At 35.3% G+C, this 23,688-nt stretch overlaps 1 protein-coding gene across 4 annotated transcripts; it reads right to left on the minus strand.

Moving 5' to 3' along the window:
• Positions 1 to 601: 601 nt before the first annotated feature.
• kif23 (kinesin family member 23) lies at positions 602 to 22,648 on the minus strand. 4 transcript variants are annotated; one of them, XM_021467586.3, is made up of 24 exons: positions 22,573 to 22,648; positions 22,012 to 22,078; positions 21,808 to 21,936; positions 19,162 to 19,267; positions 18,949 to 19,085; positions 18,760 to 18,872; positions 18,513 to 18,680; positions 15,358 to 15,402; positions 14,977 to 15,089; positions 14,761 to 14,882; positions 9,894 to 9,996; positions 9,710 to 9,789; positions 9,510 to 9,629; positions 9,259 to 9,418; positions 8,787 to 8,948; positions 8,535 to 8,701; positions 7,450 to 7,623; positions 6,457 to 6,639; positions 5,917 to 6,216; positions 5,193 to 5,426; positions 5,015 to 5,103; positions 4,859 to 4,934; positions 1,209 to 1,279; positions 602 to 1,099 (listed from the first exon to the last, which is right to left on the minus strand). In XM_021467586.3, the coding sequence occupies exons 1-24, from the start codon at positions 22,584 to 22,586 to the stop codon at positions 1,084 to 1,086; spliced, it is 2,949 nt and encodes a 982-aa protein (XP_021323261.1). In that variant the 5' UTR covers positions 22,587 to 22,648; the 3' UTR covers positions 602 to 1,083.
• Between the last annotated feature and the right edge of the window lie 1,040 nt (positions 22,649 to 23,688).

Genomic DNA, 23,688 nt, shown 5'->3' on the forward strand with positions numbered 1-23,688 from the left:
ATTCTTAATCAAACTTTCTAAATCATTATTGACATGCTGTGGACATTTTGCTGAAGCAAAAAGTACAAAAATATTTTTGACATTACTTCATTCTAATCATCCATCCTTTAACATTCTAAATTGTTGTAATTGAATGCTTGTATTACCGTGATAATCCTTTAAGAAGTGCATTTCATTTCTCTTCAGAAAAAAAGTAACCTCCTAAAACACTAACAACTCATCAACTAACATCAATTACTCCATAATACTGGCTGAATTTTTTTTTCCTTGAAAGTTCACTTATTGAAATTGAATTATTATATTGTTATGAAAAGGACATTAAAAACATTTCGCCAAGACAGCGCAGAATTGTGTATCTGATGAAATCATGGTTTTTACACTTCATATATAAACCAGCAATTAAAACAAAAATTCTAGGTCTCATATTTGAAGCATCCCACATTGACTACATGCAATAACAAACACCATCCAGGGCAGGAATTCAAACTCTTAAGCTCAATAGTTTAAACACTGCTGCCATCTACTGCTAAGTATCAGACTCTCTCCAATATTACAGAAAGATGACAATGAAAACCAGCAGAAGTGCAAAATGAAACAAGCATAAATCAAATGCTGTTTATTGACAGTTGTGTGCAGCAGTATCATACAGGTGAAACTACATGAAAACAGTGCTTTCTCAGGGTGCTGCCTGTAGAAGTCATAAGAATGACTATTGCTAAAGGTTGGTTAAACACCTTCAAATGTTTCGATTGTCTTAACTGCCTGTACGCAAGAGTATACACAAACATATATATAAAAATGATACACGAAAATACCCTAATGTGTCTAAAAGACAGTTAGAAAACCAAACATTTATAACACTTAACACCCACACTTCAGGTGAATTTTTCATGGCAACACCCCGGTAGAATATGCAGTATAAAAACAGCTTTGATGAACCTGTTTTGACTTCTATAAAAAGATTTTTACATAAAAAAAGCATTTTAAAAAGTTAAATATTATAAAGTGAATTTGCTATTGCACACAGTGATGAGAGGCTTCGAGAGGAAATGACTCTGCTGTGATGGCAATACTAGAGCACACTCAAGGTTTTCTGCGTCTACAAAAAAAACAAAAATAAAAAAGATGGGGGGGGGGAAATAACATTAAACTTCAAATATGCTCTTTACCTAACGGAGAACAAGAAACCATGTAAATGAAAATCTTACTTTGTATAGCCGTGATGCTGGTATCCAGGTCCAAGATTTGAGCCAGCTCTCATCTCCACTGCCACAGAGCACTACACAATAAAGGCAAGAGAGAGGTCAGGAAACAACCTCTATGCAATGGCCATAGACATACAAATTACCAACTGCAATATTTTAATGGTGTGCAAATGGGGTTTAAAAACCAGTTTGTAAATACCAAAAAGAAAAGACACCATTAAAGCCTCTGGGACAAACTAAAAATAACAGTCAAAGGGCATATTTTTCTATAGTTGGGTGTTTACATTAAGGGTGTATTATGTAAACAACTATTCTGTTGGATCCTTGCATATGCGCCAGATGTCGAGTATACGTTTGCCTTTAGCAGGGTTTTTCCTGCTTCAATATGAGTCAAAGGTGGTATCCCAATCACTAATTCTTTCGCTAGTTGAAGCAAACACATTTCATTGTAACGCTATCAAGTAAAATCTTCTCCTAAAAAGGCTAACATTAAATATATGACCAGCGCATCTCGTGGTCTGTCAGTAACCATGATTTTTGTGAAAAGGTGAAGTGGTACAAAATTAGTATGAGGTGATCCGCTCAATTTGAATTGGTAGGATTGATAGGCTCATTATCGGATTTACTCGCGTTTTTGACAAAATGAAAATAAGCTTGCTGACTTCACAGCATAGATGGCATCATGAAGAAAGAACATCATGTAGAAATACTGAAGCAACATCAAGACATCAGCCAGGAAATTAAAACATGCCCACAAATGAGTCTTTCAAACAGACCATGACCCTAAGCATACTGCCAGACCAGTTAAAATATGCCTTAAGGACAACAGAGTGGATGTTTTGGAGTTGCCAGCACAAAGCCCTGATCTCAATCCTATAGAAGATTTGTGGGCAGAGTTGAAAAAGCTTGTGCAAGCAAGACAGCCAACAAGTCTGACTCAGTTACACCAATTCTGTCAGGAGAAATGGGCCTAAATTCCTTCAAACTATTGTGAGAAGCTTGTGGAAGGATATCCAAAATATTTGACCAAAGTTATACAGTTTAAAAAGAAAAGCAAAAAAAATACCAATGAAATGTTTGTAAAGTTTTGACTGTCCAGAAATTAATAAAAAAATTATTCTCAAAAAATAAAAATAAATAAATAAATAAATAAAATTCTCAATGTTCTGGCATTTAGCAAATTTAAATCATTTAGGTAATCCTTACAGACCTAAAATAGCAAACGTTTAGTATAATTTGCCATCAGACATTTTTTTTATGTTATGCTCTTTTTTTTTAGAGTGTATGTAAACTTCTGGTTTCAACTGTACATTTATATATGTATAACGCCCCGCTGGGTAGCAAGCAACTTGAACTTTTTTTGAAGTGTTGTGAATGAAGCTTGCTGGGACGGATGTCCACGTGTGCCCAATAGAAACGAGGCAGCCAACCAGGCAGGGGAGAGAAAACTCCATGGCAACACTGCCATAACTTTCACTAATGTTTCTCAGCTTGCATTAAGGCCAGCCGATGTCCCGCCTCCGAAAGCCATATACCATACGGTGATTGGTAGGTTTGTTCAGCTCCGCACACAACACAGTTAATTTCCATACATATCAAACTCACGGGCCGAACTGACATTAAACTTTCAAATTAAGGCGGGGGCCACAAACTATCGTCAGGAGTTTGAGAGCCCTGGTTTAGAAAGTAAGTGCGCTTATAAAAGCTAAAGTGATAACGATTTCACTGATAAATGTTTGTGTATATCTGGGCCTAAATGATGTGCTTGAACACAGCTCAAGGAATATAACCAGTGGCTAACTAGCAGGTAGTGTTTGATTTTTAATGAATGGTAAATAAAATCACTAACGAGACTTTTTAGGTCAGCAGATGTTCCTCTCATTGGTAGCATCAATAATGTTACAGAAGAGATGGCAGGGCAATGATAATGTCTATTATCTCACCTCATCTCTCATTTTCAATTGCAGTTTATTTGGCTTGATTTACAGCAGAAAGTGATCAGAGTAGTAACAGAGTAAAAGCAGATGCAGAGCAGTTCATGCAGTTTTGAATGCTTTCATCAATTTCGCTTTTATAAGTGAATTGTAATAAAACGAATTTATAAGCGCACTGACTTTTAAAACCAAACTTCCAATCAGATACATTCTCATCAACTGCACCTATAGACCATTTTGAGGGATGTAAACAAAAACAATGGTCTCAATGCATTTCCTGTTTTACATTTTTAATTTCTATAGCTTCCAAGAATCTAAAAAGAGCCATATATTGATAAATGTTACGATAGCCATTTTAACATTAAGTTATGATTGAATTGCCTCTTGTTACACTTATAAAATTGTTTGATAACAAGCAGGAAATGTACACGGGCCAATGGCATGACCACATTGAATTGGTATATACAACATTCTCAATCAGGATCCATCAAGTACCATTGATATACAAAGATGGTGCTTTTGCAGCATAGAGAATTATTGGAGTGGTTCACTTCAAACTAACTTTGTACCACATTGTACAAAAACAGATTAACAAATCACGAGTTGTACTGGTCATATATTTAATGTTAGCCTTTTTAAGATAAGATATTTTACTTGAATGAGTTCTTCAACTAGCAAAATAAATAATGATCAGGATACCACCTCTGACTCATATTGAGGCAGGAAAAACCCTGTTAAAGCCAAAAGTAGACTCTGCTTTTGGCACATAAGCAAGGGTCCAACAGAATAGTTGTTTACAGAATACACCCATAATGTAAACACACCCCCAGATTTTTGCAACTACAGAAATATGCCCTTAGAATTACATTAATACTTCATCCAAAAGGTGTGAGCACTGAACTAAGGTGCTATTTTACAGTCAGACATGAAATGGAGACTAAAAAGGAACTACTCAAAACAGCAAAAACAATGGACACACACTGGCCTATGTTTTATTGGCCGATGAAAATTTCCTGGTTGTTGTCAAACTATTTCATAACTATAACAAGAGGCAACTTAATGATAACTTTACATCAGAGGATGTACTGCTATAGGATTATTTATCAATATTTGGAATTTTGGGGGTTCTCAGAAGCTATAGAAATTAAAAATGCAAAACAGGAAACACATTTGGACCATTCTTATTGTTTACATCACTCAAAATTGTGTATACACACACAAATATAAATGCAATAGATGTTTTTCTCACCCAATTAAAAATTAATAATAAATAATTCAAATCGACTTCAAAACACCACAAATGACTAAAAATCTTCCTGGAAATTCTGATTCTTATTGGCCGTTTTCCCGGCATTAATATTTATTTTCAGCTCTAGGTTCAGCTAACAGAACCTACTGGAGAGGTGGAGATAAAGATAGCAAAAGCCCCATCTGATTGGTTAGATATCTGATAAACAACCTATGTATGGCACACATGCACAAATGCTTAGCACATAATATGTATTCAATTAAATACACTTCTTTTCAAGTTGGATATTGCATATACCATTATCAGGATAGTTTCGCAATACACTATTCAGCCCTATAATCAAAAATCTTAAAGGGAAAAATAAAATGATTTCATTGACCACAAAGTTTGGAGAAATCTTGTCCAGTGCCTGTACCATCAAATGGAGTACTGTGAGACAGGTGTATGACAGGTGTACTTGAGAATCTTACCCTGGTCTCCACATCAGTCCAGTTTCCTTCCATAGGCTCACTGTCTGGGCCAGACTCTGATGAGCGCCTCTTACGGCTACAATTAAACAGCAAAACAATTATGAGACCAATATTCATACACGTTGGTACCAATATAATTCAAGCATGGCAAGTCACCTGGCCGCAACAGGCGTTTCCTGCTTGAGTGTTTCAATATCCGTGAACTGAACAGACTGTCCTCCACCTCTAGTTTTGAACACTTCACCCTATTAAAAGAACAAGATTAGAATTTCATCTCAAAACCAAAAAGAAATGAGACCAAGTAATAGGCTACAAATAAATAAAGCAGATCTACCTTGATTAGCTTGGTCTGAATCTCTCCATCTGATGCCACCTCCTGATGTGTCAGAACATACTTGTCACACTTGGACAGAGCTTTCTCGTTGGGAGCGTTCACTTTGATGGCATTGGGGATGTTTGGTTGCATGACTGTATCCAGGTCCACGTTAGTGGTAGGTTTGTGATCAACCCACCTCTCCCCACCTGCGGAGTGCGAGCGTCTGTGTAGAGGCCGGACCGGCGGCCCAGTCTATTTAATTCAAACACAAGCACAGTAAGAGAAAGAGCGCAGGCCTCAAGCATGATGAACCGTTAGTTTGTTAGTCAATCTCAACAAAAGCACAAACTAAACATGCCAAGCTGTTAAAAAGACAGAAATAAAGCTGAAGATTAAAACAGTTCAACACAAATCTACTTTGAGGAAAGAATTGTTTTTAGGTTGCAAGAATCAAGGCATTTACTTGCCTTTTAGAGGCTTTAGACAAATTAAAGAATGCTCAAGAGTAATGGATGACATTGAGAAGATGAACACTCAAATTTATTTGTCTAAAAAGTGCAATACAAAGCCATCACATCTTTAAAAATAAGCAGCACATGAAGGTCATATTTTACATACAGTTCTTCAGCAGATTTGGGTGGAGCTGAGAATCAGATCAAAAGGTCTATATTAGGCTACGACAGGCCTAGGTTAGTGTCTTGATGAAGCACTACCTACAGCTACAGCAAGATATTCCACTGACCCAGTGAACCGTTTCCTCTAGATCTACATCTGCTGGCTGGACAGGCACCTCTCTGGCCCAACACCTGCCTCTCCTCCTGCTAAGACTGTCGGGAAGACCCTGAGTTCTGTTCCTACAGTCTGGAGGCGACTGGCTACCCTGCCTGCGAGACTGCGGGACACCCTGCTCCCACTCAGAGATGCAAGAGGCCACAGATACACTGCCTGCTCTGGGGAAGTGAGTATCTGGCCTGACCGTCTGAGAGAAGTTATATATAGGCTCCAGAGAGGAGAGGGACGATTGAGAGCCATTGTAGGAAGACTGCAAGTGACAGGAGATTAGTTCACACATGGTTTTTGCATGCAACACACACATCAGTACATTAAAAACAGCATTTAAAAACAGGTGAGAAATCTGTGGAAAGTGCAGAAGTCAATTATTCTTACACACACAAAATGCACAGCAGACCATGCATGGACAAACATAGATGAGGTTTTTGGATTAGGTTAGGCATAAATCTTAGAATCAAGCGGTCTAGAAACGCATGTCAGTTAAACGTACAGGAGCAGGTGACGGGGAAGCAGATCTCTTAGGGGGCACTTTGTCCTTTTCTCTGGAGGGCCGCTGGGGTTGTCGGTTCTCGGTCTTCCCTTCGGTCACGATAGCTTTGAGCTGTTTGAGTTTCTCATCCTTCACCCACAGCTTATTCTGCATTTCCAGCTGCTTGGCGTTTACCCTCCTCTCCTACGCAGAAAAACCAACATTACACAGGTACCAAATTAAATTTCCCACTCTAAGCCACACATCAAGTTCCCTGATTTTTTTTTCTGAGATTCACTGTCATAAAAGCTGACTTTCCATAACCTAGAATTAATAAATATAATTTTTTTGTAAATATAATGAATATTTATTGTGTTGATTGCTAACATTTTTAAAATCAACAAGATTTTTTGGAGAGACTCATGTATCGAGTTGTATGCAAGTAGGCTTTACATGGTTTAGAGGTTTCACTTAGTTTCTCAGTGTTCTTTTATACAAATTAACAAGACAACACACAATTAAGACAACCTGTTCTTGAGGCCACAAAAAAAAAAATGTGGAAAGTATTTTTTTTTTTTACATAAAAAAAAAAGAAATGCAAAAATATTGCTGCTTTTTTTTATAAAGGTTGTTGACTATAAATACATAATTTTAGGCTGCAATAATCCCTTTTTTTTGCAATATTCAGTAGGGTCTGATTGAGAAATGAGCAGACAAAAAAAAAAAACAGCCACAGACAATATTTTAACAGGTAGTTTGGTGACTGCATTTGATTGCTGGTTGACATGGGAAAGGAATAAAACTGCAGTGGAAAAAAAAATTGCATACCAGCATATTAGACATGAATCGAAGTGATCAAGTTTTCTCTGTACATTTTACGGGGGGCGACTTGGACAGTATATAAATGCCCTGACTTAAAATGTCTGCAACAGGCCTTTTAAAATGCTATGATATGCCAGAAATTCAAATGACCTATAGGAACCCTTTGGGAAAGGCTGTTGTTTTAACACTCACACACTCCTTCTCCCACTTGAGCTTGGTGTCAGAGACCATGCCCTGCATGCGAGCCTCTATGCGTCTTTTCTCAGACATTTCCCTTTGTAGCCTCTGTTCTCTGCTCTCCAGTTCATTTTGCAGAGACCTCTTGTCCTCCTCATAGATGTTGGTGGTTTTCTGCAGGATGTCAATCTGCAAACAGTAACGAAAAATAAACAAACATTGCAGATACATTGAAGGGACCCATCTACAACTATTTTAGTCGAGCTTTGTTGCAACAAATATATTTGATCAAATACAAATTCGGGGCTAAACATTAAGGACTTTTGGCCCGGTTGGATCAATAAAATTGGAAAAAACAAATGTAGTCATTTCTTAACCACATATTTTAATGTGTTAAATGTATATTTATTATGAAGAAAATTACATAAGATTTGCTTTTGGTCCAAATGAATTGAGTATAACTACTATACACTTAAATGCATTGCTGTTTTAAAACCTTAAGTTTCATTATAAATATTATGACCACTCATATTTTCTTCTGTAAATAGTTGTGTGTAAATGGAATATTATGTAAAGGGATATATTTCTATTATTATAAAGAGGAATTTTGTAAAAGTTTAAGTTTTCTTTTTCTGATAAGAGAATTTAATTACAAAAATTTGCTGTAAAATTAACAGCTGTTGTGAAATAATCATCTCTTTGCAATAAAAAAAATAATAATGACGTTATATACAAATTTAGATAGATTATTGGTGATTGGATAGGTGTCGGCCTGATTGGATAACATTACCTCAACAACTTTAAAAATTAGGAGCCATTTAAAATAATGTAAGACTTATAAAACATTGTTTCTGTAATTGTAAAGGACAAACTTTTGTTTTAAAATTTAAGACTTTAATACTTAAAGGTCCCGCAGACACCCTATAATGCAGATTTAATGGTCAAACATTTCTTATGAGTTTGTCTGCATTTGTAGAAACTGACTTTCCTAGAACAATTTTAGTAATGTTTACAGACATTACACAGATCTTTTTACTCATTTAATGAGTGCTTGTCAAATTAAAGATATTTTTTAAAGCACGACTAAATTGTGCAAATACCTTGTATTCCAGCATCTTGGATTTCTTTTCCAGGCGATCAATCTCGTTCTTCTGGTTTTGGAGCATTTTGTCTTTTTCTCCAAGTTTGCCACGCTGCTCTTGGATGACGTTCTCCTTGGAGAGAATGTTGCCGTCCTGCTCTTGAAGAACAGACTTCAGCATGGTGGCTGAAACATTATGGTCAGAAATTTGGAATAAATGTTGCATATAAGAGACCACTTAAAACTGTTCCAAGTAAAATGAAGACTTTACCAGTTTTATTGTACTCCTCAATCATCATCTGTCGAATCTTGTGTCTCTTCTCCAAGGCCTCAATGAGTCTGGGTAGAGTGACGTCATCATTAGGGCCAGAGATCTCACAGGGAGGAAGTGGAGGAAATGCCTGAAGTAACTGATTTAATACTGTTGGACAATCTGTAAAAACAAACGTGTGTATATACACACACACACACACCAGACTTGATCAGATTGTGTAAGAAACATGTGCAACTTAGCACATATTCAGTAAAACAATGCATCATTTACATTTTTAAACAAAACATTTTAGAAAGAGTTTGCTATTATTGAAGCAACGAATCAACTGGGGAATCATGGTAATAACTATTAGTTCATTTACTTCCTTAACCCTTTACCCTGCAATCATCTCTGAGTGTTACCAGAACTGCACACTTCTGATAGTTCTCTCATATGACAATGTGTAAATTCAAAGACACTCAGACAATACCTCCATCTACAGGACCACCACGCTCTTCTAGCCTGCGGGTCAGCTCCTCTTTGAAGGCCTGGTTTCTCTGTCGGCGACCAGCAGCAAAGCCACAGATAGGTCTGTCAACAGGCCGGGCCACTTCCACCTCCTGAGTCATCTCAGCAAAGCGCATCACCAGCTTTACAAAACAAAAGAAAAGAAAAAAAACTACCATGAAACTAGTTCACATCTTAATAGGAACTAAATTCTGACTGGTTGACATTGCTTACCAGCGTCTCCTCATAATCATCAGCTTTTGGATTTACACACACCACCATTCTCACTTTGCCCTCTCCATCAAAGTAGTTTTTGAATAGATGGGTCACTTTGGAGTCTCTGTAGGGAACCATCTGAAGACACAGGTAAAAAGTGAATTGACGTCGCTGAACTAACATTTTTAAATGATTAAAGGTTGTGGAAATTCACATACCTTGTTGGTGCCACACATCTGGTTCTCCCGCAGTACCTCAATACACGTGCGCAGAGTCATTAAAGATTGATTAATGTTGCCTGTGAGGTAAAAATAAACCCATATGGTGTTCATATGTTCTTTCATAAAACACATGCCTGAAATCCTGAGGTCATTAATGCGTTTTGCAGTGCTATTTGCTGACCTGCTTCACGTAGTCTGTTGCCCTCTGCTCGGGTTCTGCTAGTGCGTTCACTACCAGCTAGATCCACTAGACACAACTGGCTCACGTTCACCTGATTCTTATCCTGAACATGGGAAAATTAAAAGTTTAGCGTTGTCAGTGGTACAACGGTTATATCATAGTACCTAACTTTAGCATGCAGTATCACTATTTTCTACATTTCAAGTGATAGTTTACACAAGAAAATAATCTATTACACACCCTAATGTCATTGCAAACTCAAGATAAGGGTCTTCTGAAATGTGGGTTATTGGATTTAACAAACAGCTTAGGATTTGAACGTGGGATATTAAAGCAGGGCTGCATAATATATGGTTTCAGCATCCACAAGTGTCATCGCATGATGTGCAATGTTATTCGTCAGGGAGCCACAGTTCAGAAGTCATGTGATTTGTGGAGTCACTGCTGTGTTAAACTATAATAAAAGTAAAAGTTAGTTTTTATTTGCACATATTTAAGGCCTGAGAGTTACAGGCACAATAAATGTTACAATTTGTAACATTAATAAAGTTTCATTTTGTTGGATTATTTGTACCGTCAAGATGTTGCCGTTTTACTTTAAAGTTTACTTAAAAACTATAAAGTCTATTTCACTTTTAACTTTGCTCAATTGTGCGCATCTATGCTTCTAATTCATTACACTTTATGTTTGATTCACTCCCCTACAGAATCATCCTAATCCCTCAAAATTAATACATAAATGTGTCTAACATATGCTGAAAAACAAAATAAATTAGTCAGATCTTTCCAATACCACACAGTAGGACTGGGCGATTTAGCTAAAAAAAAAAATCTAGGTTTTTTAAAGTTTGACCGATTCACGATTTCGATTTTTTTTTTTTTTTATTGTGTAACTTTTTTTGTTGTGTAACTAGTCTTCTCAAAACATTACAACAACATGACTGAAAGTAACTTGAAAAACCATCTGGTTAAGGAACATTGTATTTTTAATGGGCATGTCAAAAAAAAAAAAAAAAAAAAATTCGGTCAAGGTGTAAATAAATGTAAAACAAATTCACGAGTTAAATAGCGTTGCTGAAGATTTTAATAAGAAATATTTGTGTAAATATTGCACTTGCAGGAATACAGTGGTGTTTTTTGAAAGTTTTGCTTAGCCTAGGAAAGATTGGCTGTCAGCTCGGCTTTGACGGTCTTCTGATTGAATGACAGGTTGTAAAGCTGCTGCCTTTTTCTTAAAAAGATACAGTGGAAGAAAAGGACTGAACATGGAAACTGTAAAGCCTAATTTAACCCAATGTGTGAAGTTGTGGACGTATAGCAGGAGCCAATACAAGCACCAGATGTGTGTCTAATATAAAATAATATATTTAATCTATTTTTCCTTTTTCCCCTTTTAAATACCGACCATTTTATGCGCTTTGCTCCACTCTCTGTATTATGCTGCCTGATCTGTCTGGTTTTCAACTAGGTCCGCTAAATGACGTCATGGGGAGGGTACTTTCATTTTCACTGCTACAGTCCCTCACCTCTACTCGTGTTCAAACCAGGCCCGGCGCCAGGAAGTCAAAACTGAGGGGGCACTTTAAATCCATAGGGGGGCACTAGACCTGGTGACTGATTTGTCTCTTACTGCCTAAGTTACTGACCTAAGGCAGTAATATAGGCTACGTTTTAATAGTAATAACAATATAGTTTCGCTATTACGAATTTTATTAACGATGGTCATGCATACCGCTTATTAATGCAGACGGATCATGGCTTCAGTGCCAAACGAGTGCTTTTAAATCATTCTCCTTATTTCCGTTTTATTTCAAATAACAGGCCTATGAATGTTTAAAGTTTTAGGTAAAGACGTCAAATTATGCCCACACATGCAAGCTGACCCACGATCAGACTATTCATTTAACCGGTAAATAAATATAGTGAATTCAGCTTAACCGAGTCATCCCGCTTCACGTAGCCTATTATCCAACCAACATCATTGTTAGGGAAAAGCTAAATGTTACATCTAATGTCATTTAAAACAATTACTTAGTTACATTTTAAGGCATTAGTGTAGCCAGAAAAATACCTAAAAAAAGATACTAAAATTCACAGTTATTACCGTGAAAATTGGTTAAATTTTGGCACGGATAACACGCAACTCAATGTATGAAATGTTACTAGGCCTACCCGTCATTTTATTTATTAATTATTTTATTTATTAAGCCTTTTTTTAATAACTTGTTTTCAGGTTATTTTAATTTTAGGGCAATGAGTTACAAGTCAAAACAAACTCGATATGTTGTATTTTAGCTCTTAAAACAGATCTACAATATATTTTATGTTGTTCAATTTTGCATGAGCAAATAGCAGTATAGCCTAAATGACATATTTTTAAAAGATTATCATTCTGCCTACCTGCAGCGCACGAGGTTTCTCGGTTGATCCGCGGTAAATCCACTAAAGCACTAAACCTATTCCATTTATAACACTGCAAACTTGACTTCGCAGGCCGATCATCTTTAAACGCAAAAGGCATTTATTAAGTGTTATACCTTGACTGCTGCTGCATAATGGGATGTTTCTCTACGCAACTGTAAAAGTGTGCTTTTTAGCAAAATGAAAGCAAACTTTAAAAGGGTTCTGCTTTTGTCAATTTTAGCTTAATTGTAATAATATTAATAATAATATTAATCAATAAATTAAAATATTTATAGTGTAGCCTACTGTGGGACTGTGCAGTAAACTATTTATTTTTATTAAAACATTTTTATTAGGCTACATCTTCCCGAACTAATAAATGACTGGCAGTTGCATCTCTGCTACAATTAATTTAACAGCAAATTTCTTATGCGTTTTTTCCTTTTTAGAGCTCAAGAGAGTTGTGTTTAAATAATAAGTTAACCAAAACATGTAATGAATTAAGCTGCTCCTATCATGTCACCCATTTTCTCCCTTGTGAGTTGAGTGCGCCTCCATTGCCGCGTGCACGTTTTATTTACGGGCGCACCAGACCTGACGCGAGGACCGGATCTCTGGACTATAGGACTAGCTTTAATCTCACCATTTTCATAATTCAATTGTTATGTCATATATTTTAAAATATTTAAATGTGTGTTCTGAAGGTTGGAACGACGGGAGTGTTAATAATTAATGACAGAAAGAATTTTCAGTTTGAGTGAACAATCCCTTATGAAAACTGGGGGGGTACAAACTCTTTCTGAGGGGGCAATGCCACCCTTTGCCCCCCGTAGCGCCGGGCCTGGTTCAAACCAAAAGATCGGCGCGGTTTTTCAGATGGCAGGCTTTTACTTCCTTCATACATGTTGAGATCGAGTTTATCGACTTGATGAGGGAATGTCTTGACAAACCACACAGATGTGCAACAAGTAAAATCCTACATGACTTCACGCTTTAACAGGCAGTCAAGCAGGTCGCACACCAGAAGCGCCGCGACACAGCGCGGACATGACAGTTTAAACTATCACACACCAAACGCGCACATTCACATGATATTTAACATGAAACTAATCAGATGGCGCTCTGTGGGCCGGCTGAAATATGAACTGCTTCGTGAATCGTGGTTGGGCGGCGCCGGTGTGTGTGTGTGTATAGAAACCAGTTTAGAATCCTAAAATCCATGGCGCTGCGTGGTGCTGTGCGGCGCGTCGCAGAGAGGCGCTTCTGGTGTGCTTCCTGCTTCATACATGGAGTGAACCAAAGCGCATTGCTGCCATTATAATGTATTAAATATATATATATATATATATATATATATATATATATATATATATATATATATATATATATATATATATATATATATATATATATAAATTTTTTTTTTTTTTTTTTTTTTTAAATCGCGATTTCTCGATTTGATTCAAAATTAAATCATCTTAAAATGTAAATTCGAATTAATCAAAAAAAAAAAATCAGCCCTAACTGCAAGATATTGGAAAAATATTTAGTCTCTTTTTTTCTTGCAATATTCATTGTAAAAATATTGTTAGAAATAATTATACAATAATTGGAATGATTTTTAGGGGAGTGAACTAGCATAAAATGTACAAAGTGAAAAAAGTAAATAAAAAATAATAATAATAAATAAAAAAAAAACATTTAAAAAAATTAAAAGAACAAAGCATTAAATAAACAATGCTTTGTGCTTTCAGGTGGAGTCTAATGGTATTGAGGTACAGAACTATAGTTTTTGCTATTAAACAATTAATCTTTGTTAGTGGCAAACTTTGATGTTTCCTGTGTGCAAATGGTTTAAACTCGATTGAAATTGCTTGACATCCTGCAATGTGACTATTGCAGAATCACACATTCCGATATAGATGCTAAAACAACATTGTGCAGCCCTAAAACCAACCTAAGTAGTAATTAAAATAAACAAATTATTATATTCATTCTAATTTTTCAGCATTGACAAACAAATTACAGATGTCAGTTTCCAAGTGATTATTAAACATGGTCAGTCACTGTAATAAGAGGATCTGACTGTGCAATTGCTAAATCATTGTTGCTCACTAGGGGGTGCCAAAATACCAACAAATTTCTCATTGAATCCACATTAAGACCATATTTGCAACATTACAATTGTAAAACCAGACATAGGTTCATTTTGTTGTTGTTATAATTACTACTACTACTACTAATATTAATAATAATAATAATACAAATAATAATAATAATAATAATAATAATAATAATAACAACAACAACAACAACAACAACAATAATAATGCTCCCTTGACAGGTATATGAAAAGCGGTTTGAGTCTTAGGATATTTAAAAAAAAATGTTTTAATTAACCACAGTAAATACGTTTTAACCAATACTTCATTCTTAAACACAATCCTTAAGAGTTCGTACTGACCTGAAGCACATTGTCTCCATCTGCATCCAGTGGTGCTTGTGCCAATTTAACAATGAACACACTGTGAGAGCGGCTGGACTCACGGTTCAATTGCGTGTTTGCAATCCTACGCTTCTTCTGACCTTTTTCAGAAAACAAAAGATTTCAAACAATGGCTTAGCATGCTTGCCACAAACAAACTCCCTGAGAGAAATTTCTACATATACACAAGCTTACCTCGCCAAAAGACTTCAAAAGCTTCCTCTGTTGACTTGACCTCAACCTCCGTGCACCCGGCCACATACATGTTGTGATTTTGATCTTCACGCAGTATTTTGGATTGGGGTGGTCTGAAATGTGAAATGCAGCATAACGTTTTTTCTTTAACAATCACAGTGGGAAAACGTGCTGCTTTGCCATAAAGCGCAGGCTCTGCATGGACACTGAGCAGCAAGTAAAACAAAAGCACAAGACAAACAGCCAAGACAAAAGCAAACAGACGCCCTAGATGCACTTGAAAGCAAAAGACAGGACGCATACAGTAACTACACAAAGGAAAAAATATCATTAGCAAAAGGCAGCAAGTCCATCTATGAATGGATTCTACTGGCCACGTACATGAACTCAGTGATGTTTCGCACAGGTGTGCCTGCACCATTCCACCTAACAGAAAAACAAAATAGATTTATCTACAAACTACACATTAATAAATATGATTTATTTTTAAAATGTTAAAATTGAAAGGGGACTGAAAAAGGGTTTCTGCAGGTTTCCCAAAGTCAAATTTAAGACCATAATGAATGAAATTTCAGACAGGGCAAAAAAGTAAGCAATACGTCTAATGGCCAGAGGAAACTAGTTTTTTTAATTATCCCATCCAAAAAATAAAAAAATAAAAATTTAGTAATTTCCAGGGTTTTGGCAGGTTTCAGCAGGTTAAATTTAAGACCAAGACATTTTTAAGACTATTATAAAATTTTAGACTCATGCAGGGCTAACTTTTTATAACACTATAAATATATACATTGTATTACACTGTGTTAAAACATACTATTTAAACTTTTCTTAAAAAAAAAAAAAAATGTAAAGGTTTAAAAAGAATAAATACAAATAAATGTATGCACAACAGTCAGACCAGGGGCCTGTTTCAGAAAGGAGGTTAAGTGAAAACTCAGAGTATTTTAACCCTGAAATGAGAGAAACTCTGGGTTTTCCGTTTCAAAATGGCAGGTTTGTTAAACTCGAGAAATCAGGGTAAGTCAAGCCTGTTTCTGAAAGAAAGGTAACTTTAACTCAGAGTCAGTTACTGTGGTAACTTACTCTGTGAATCTAACCAGGTCCGGAGCAGGTTTTATTCCCTAAACTCTGAGTTTCTGTCGGTCTTCTCCCCTTTTTTAAAGATGAAGTGTATTTCTCGCATTAGCCTTACATTTCCACACACCTATTTTAGAGCTCATTTTGGAGATTCCCATAAAAACGATTGATGGATACGTCGTGATTAACATAACTTTTGAAAATACGCATAATTAAACATGTGCATAACTGAGTAGGTTAAACTTTTATTTGATAAGATGTACATAAACTACGAAGTGCACTTAACAAATTACAGTATGTACATTAAAAAAAAGGTTTGTTAGAGATGATGATGAAAATGTGTGTGAAAGGACAAACCATCAGGCTGAGCACACTGCAGAACATTTTAAATGTTGTTTTAGTCATTCTAAAATGCCTTTACTGTTTCAGTATTAGTGTATATTATTAATTACCTCCGAGCATCTGGAGTGTGTCAAGATCTCCGCGTCTGGCTTCAAACGCCCCCACGTGTTCATTGTTTGTCAATTGTATTCTGAGGCGCAAGTACATTAATTAAATAAAAAAATCATTGACGCAGCTTCTTCTACCGCAGTAAATTCTGTTTTTACTGTTGATATTTGGCGCAAGTTAATCAGGAAGTGACGATTGTGTTCTCTTCGACTGTTTGGATAAAAACGCGGCTTTATTTTTAGGCGTTATTCCAGTTTTGCACAAATTTATGTAATAGCCTATATTTTGATGGAAACACAGCTATTGCCTACATTTGTCACACACAGAACAAAGTCACGTATGAGGCTTGTCCTTTTTTTCATAAATAATTAGCTTAACGTTCGACATGCACTGTTACTAGATTAATGGGATTATTATTCTGTCTAAAAATTATTTTATTACTGCTTACCTTCTTAATGTTCTAAACTTCTATCACTTGATCAATAAAAAGGCAGACACACAACAAGTGCGCTGTTAAATCTATTAAAACTGATAAAAGTGTATAAAAGTTTAGAAAAAAGTATAAACGACACACATTACATTACTTATTTTATTATACTTGAATGTTTAAATAATTAAAATTAAAAATTACGCATTGACTTGAGCAGCTGTTTTCCCACGCTAACGGTCTCTGTTTCACTGATGGTTGCTTCTTTTAAAATATATACACTTATATTTGCTATAACTTTGCATGAGCAGATCAAGTTCAGCCGGTGAAAGAAATGGTGATCTCTTTTTTTTAAGATGTTGCCATAGTCACTCGTAATATCTGCACTCCATTGATAATGCCTTTTTATAGTCACGGTGTGCGCGCTTAACTCTGAGTTGGTCTACTCAAAGTTGATTGACCCAGCTCAGATCAGCTGTTCTGAAACCGAAAACTCTGAGTTTTTAATCTCTTGGTAAATCAACTCAGAGTTCAAGTTTAAACTCAGAGTTGTTTGAACCTCCTTACTGAAACAGGCCCCTGGTCAGCTTACTCAGCAGTAAATACATAAAGAACTAAGTAAATAAAAAGTTAAAAGTTTTATTGATATTGACTGTTGGTAATTGCCTGGGTGTTGGCCAGACTGGATTGCTATACATGAACAAAGGAAAATTAAAAACAAAAGATTTAAGACCTACAACACAATATTTCAGTAAATTTAAGACTTTAAGGCCTAAGATTTTGTTTTTGAAATTTAAGACCCTGCGGACAACCTGGTTTCTTAGCCAGATATTTTGCATAGCATGTCAAACTCTAGTTAAATACATAAACTTAATCTGGTTAATAAATTTTACTTTGTTGAATGATTTTTAGATGGATTGTTGATGATTGGCCTGATTGGGTAACTTCACAATGAGACAGTAAAATTATGACCTGTTTAAAATTATTTAAGATCTACAACATAATATTTCATCAAATTTAAGGCCCTAAAATGTAGTTTTTGAAATTAAGTCATTTATGATCCCACAGACAGCCTGTAAAACTTGGAGGGAATTACAAAAGCTAACAGAGCCAAAGAAATCTACATTGCTTTTTTCTGTTGAGGGAAAAAATTACTCTGCATATACACAGGACATGAACATTGTTGCTCAATGCATTCTGCTATGGCAGCTATGCACCGTTGCATTTAATCAAAAATACAGTAAAACCACGATAATGATAATGTACATTAAAATGTTTATATCCATTAACATTCATTATACTATTTAAATCAATGATGTGCATGTATATAATTCTCATTTAAAGTGCATGTATAATACCACAACAAGTTAGCATAATACATATTACACAGCATTACATACAATACATTACTACACATACATAAACACATATTTTAACATAATATTCATATGGCACTGCACTTTCTTACTGAATATTGAATGTCACAGTATTAAACGAAGCTTGATAAAGGAGAATGGATACCCAGTGACAGGGAAAAAATTCTTATGATGAATCAACACAAAAAGGACAAACTTAAGCTTACTTGGGCTTTATGGGGTCAAAGGGGGTCTCCTCTAGGAGGTCATAGATGTAGTTGTTGTAAATCTCAATGTAAGAAACGAAGACACTGTAGCTGCTGTCCTCATCCACCCCTTCAGCCTTACAAGCCTCCTCTGGGCTGATCATGTCAGCAAACTCTGGGTCAACTCGTCTACAAAACAACATCAGATAAATGCACTATATTCAAGTCAGATTAGGCACTAATGTGTAAATTTTAAATGAAAAAAAACCTTGTGTTTGGGGTCTTTGGTACAGATGTCTGACTGTCTCGCTTCTGTCGGTCCAACAGTGCATCAACCTGATTCTGCACCTCCATGCCATTTTTATCATCAGGCTTGAAAACCTAATGAAGGACAGCATTAGCTAAAGAGTACAATTTTTTAACAACATAATAAAAAGTACTTGAGGAATCTGCTCACATATCTCTTGGCCTGGTAAGGACCGATGCTGTTGAAGATCATGTCGAGAGAGCGTGGAAGCAACCCACCCTGACCCGGTGAGCCTGTCATTGTGTGAGTTTTACCACTGCCGGTGACGCCATAGGTAAACAACAGGCCTAGTTTTAAAAGTAAACTGCTGTCAGACAGAGCACTTTTTAAACGACAATAATTATTCAAGAACAGTGGATTTACCATTTTTTCCATGAATGAGGTCTTGGGCAAGAGGTTTAGCAACATCTTCAAATAATTCCCTCTGTGTCGTTTTAATTCCAAACACTTTTTTGAAGGAATATTGTGTCTGAAAATGAGTTAGTTGAGGATAAAAAATAGATAAGACAAATCTGATTGAATAAACAAGACACATAATCTGCATGTTGTATGAATATTTACAGTGCTTTTACTGGTATTTATAAGAATGATTCACGATAATGAGAATAAATGGTTAAAGGTGCAGTAGGTGATCTGCCAATCTGCTAACCGGTTAGCATAATATCTTTGAAATACATTCCCTATCCTGCCTCCTGAAATCACAAACGCGTACATTAAAGATAACAGTAGACAATCCACTAGATCTTGTCATTTACTAGTTAGAAAACATTATAGTACTTTATAATACTACAATTCTGAATGAAAAACTGTATTATATCTAGCACATTTTCAGTTGTGTAGCAAGCAAAACCTGTCATGTGCAATATTTCATGCATCATGCAAGGAAAGATCTCTGGTCTCTCTCACACGCTTTGCCCTAAAGCGACTACAGTATGATTAGTGGTTGGCCGGCAGGGTGCAGGACTTACACATTACAAAGCCATTCTTGCATGCCATTTCAGACCGAATATTCAAAGTAGCATGGTAAACAATATAGGGACCAAAAATGAACCAATGTGAATATAAAACCAATTTCCCCACAGTAAACAGGCTAGGCAGAATAGTTCCATTTAGTTGTTGTTAAACTAAATAAACATTGTCAATGCTGTAAAAGGTCTCTTATGAAATTGAACAGCCACTGAAATGTCTCGCCAAAAGATTGATGTGACTAAACAACACTCCTGTGCATATAACTGATTCAAAAAACAACACAGTCAACATCAGCTTTGAGTGACTAAAATACTTTTAAAACATAACATCACCTGTCTAATATAAATACTTCAGCAAAGGCATCATCCTTCCTCCAACGTGCAAAAGTAATTCCAATATTGATTCAGGATTTTAAAAAGTTTTGATTCAGCATTTGTTTAAAAAATAAATAAAAAAATCGTTCTCTCTTCTGTGCATGTAATGAATGTGGCGCGCACTCACGCGTAAATGGCAGATCTGCGTGAATTGGTGTGCAGATGTTCAAATGTACATTTGCTGACAGACTGTTTGGGCTACTTATTAGAATTATGGGAATTGTGGGGCCAATGAATTTTAAATGGATGAACATTTTTTCGTCTTATGCCTCACTCAGAGTATAAAAATACACTTAGATCATTTACTTTAATCATTACTATTGGAATGCAAAGAGACTTTTAACCAGCACAACAAAAAATGTTTCTGAAGACAATCACCTACTGCACCTTTAACTACTGCAAAAACTATCCCTTGTGTTGCAAAGATTTTTACTGAAAATGAATTATCTTCAGACCACAAATCTCGTCAAACAGATATTGTACAAGCTGCAGTTCATGACCAAAAATTCAATACAATATAATAAAATACAATTTAGGGCTGCACGATTTTGAAAAATACATTGTGATATGAATAAAAATTCACAAGATGCCTTGAACAGCTTGGTTGAAGAAATAATAATAATAATTCATATTTTTTAAGATTGTAATAATTTTGCAGGGAGTACATCTGCATAATATGTTTAAAAAAAAAGCATAGATAAGTAAAATAAAATGTGATTTATGATATTTCTAAGGGAGTCTAACTGTAGTCAGGGACACAAATTAAATAATTAAATATAAAAAAAAACACTATATAGTCTAAATACGATCGTATACATAATTCAATTTAATTAATCTTTATTTAACCTCCAAACATTATAATTTATTGTGCCTGATTGCTTTTAACTCTCCTGAAATGATCAGACAGTCGCAGAAAAAAAAACTGATAAACATTCACTTTATTATATTTAAACATTACAGTGATAAATCCACAAATCTCACATTCTGAACTGTAGCTCCTGGTTAATTATAATCTAGACTCAACATTGTTGATCATGCAACGCGATTATTTCAAATCTGCGCATTGTGATATCAATGCTGAAATTTTATACCGCGCTCTAGTACAATTTAATCTCTTCAGATTGCTCAGTTCATATGGACACATTTCAGCAGCAGTTTTGCATGAATACATTAACAGTGGAGTAGAAATACTTCACTTTTTTATTATAAAATATCTACATTTATGTTTTCAGGATGAACAAAAGTGTTCTGGGTTTGGAATGACACGAGAGTGAGTAAATGAGTGCAAGATAAATTAACTCTTCAATTCCTCACGAAATGCAAAAAAATAGGCTTCTTAAATAGAGGTAAAGTTGGTTTTATATTGGCACATTCTGACTTCCTCCTTTATAATATACTTTCACAAAAGTGTTTACAAATTCTAAATAGAGAAATCATGTTAGCAGCCAATGACTATCAAAGTACAGCACTGTTCACAGTCAAGTAAATATTGCTATTGTTGTTTTGAAGTCATAGGTAAATGTGGTTTCAGACCGAATATTTAAAGTTCCAAGGTAAACACTATAGGGAGCATGTCACAAGTTGTCACTGAACAAATGAGCGAATATAAAACCAACTTTACCTCAATGACTTCTTATGAGTAAACGGTTGGCACACGTCCACTAACCTCTTTGAATTCCCCATTCCTGTTGGCTTTGAGTCCATCAGGAGCATGTAACTGAATGGTGGTGTTACTTATAACCTCAATGCAACATTCCTCATCTTCAGCACCCAGTGGCCGAACTCGACAATACACCTGTCAAAGAGATCTCAAATTAATATATTTATCACAATTTCGATTAACTAAATGTGAGGACAAGTTACAACATACTCCAACAGGGTCCTTTTGGTTGTTTGAAGGTTTTTTTGGAGGAGGGCGGCGGGGGGTCTTGCCCTTCCTTTAACAATAAATTCAGACAACATACAAGTTAGTAAACACGACTTAAAATAAAAATAGACGAACTAAATATGAAGAGTCCTAACTTAATATAACGTTAAATGACGTTTTAGAGTTACACTATAAAAGAGACAATCAGTAGATTACTTATACAATTTTAATCTAACGTTAAACTAAATCTGGAATTTGAAACTAAATATAGTGTTTGACGTTTATCGATAATAATGTAGATAACAAATTATTAAACTTCTAAAACAAATAGTAAAGTAGAGAAATAAAGTAAAACTTCTTAGGCAGAGACGGTGGATTAATTCTAAACGATTAACGCTAAAGTAAACGCAACAGGCGGTGAGTTACACTAGATGGCTAACGTTAACAAATGCCTGCTGAACACCACTCAACGTCCGTATGAAACAACAGACTGACTAAACGAACTTTGAATTACTGGTTATCTATTTAGCACAACTAAAACACAAGTCGGCATAAAATACTTACGCTTGCCTAATCATGCTGAGATGTTTTAGTTTAATTCCACGACGCTGTTACCTTCTTGTTGACCGTATACAAATCCGAAGTTTCAAACGTTCCCTCGTCCGCATCAGACACAGATTTTTCAAATGTGACCAATCAGCGAGCTCAAACACTCCTCAGAAGAGCGGATGTCCCGCCTTAAGCCCCGCCTAATGGGCGCTTGACAAATTCCGGTTTAAGCCAGGAGCTTACATAAAGGAAAACAATGAACTCTGTTAATAAAAAATGCAAAGAAGATTTAAAATATTCTTAAGGAGTATACGATTTTTAATTACTGAATGAAAAAGTAATATCAATTTAAAAAGCATTGTTTTACATGAAACCTTCAAGATCCTGTGATCTCACATTTCCCTTTACCCGAATGCATACTTACAAATATATTTGTTTGTCTTATAACGTTAGTTTGTATTTTGTACACCCCTGATGCTCTCTTTTCTTTCTTTTTGTATTTGTATTGTTGTGTACTTTGTTCTTTAAGCATTAATAAAAAATAAAGAAAAACAAACAAAACGCAAAAATCGAAAAATACGTGTCTGTCTGCTTGTGTTAAAACTTTTATGTATATTTGAATATTATAATAGCCTAATATTAAATATTATTATAAGCAGAGGAATAAATTATATATTTACACACACACATTTGAAGTCAGAATTAATAGCCCCCGTTTATTTTTAGTTTTTCCCCAATTTCTGTTTAACAGAGATTTTTTTTCAACACATTTCTAAACATGATACTTTTAATAACGTATTTCTAATAACTGATTTATTTTATCTTTGCCATGATGACAGTGAATAATATTTTACTAGACCTTTTTTAAGACACTTCTATACAGCTTAAAGGGACATTTTAAGGCTTAACTAGGTTAATAAAGTTAACTAGGCAGGTTAGGGTAATTAGGCAAGTTGTATAGTGATGGTTTGTTCTGTAGACTATCGAAAAAAAAATAGCGAAAAAAAGGGGCTAATTGTGTTGGCCGAATTATATTTTTAAAAATAATTTATATATATATATATATATATATATATATATATATATATATATATATATATATATATATTTATAAAATGCGTTTTGATACAT

The sequence above is a fragment of the Danio rerio genome, chromosome 18 (assembly GCF_049306965.1).
Source record: "Danio rerio strain Tuebingen ecotype United States chromosome 18, GRCz12tu, whole genome shotgun sequence".
Classification (NCBI taxonomy): Eukaryota; Metazoa; Chordata; class Actinopteri; order Cypriniformes; family Danionidae; genus Danio; species Danio rerio.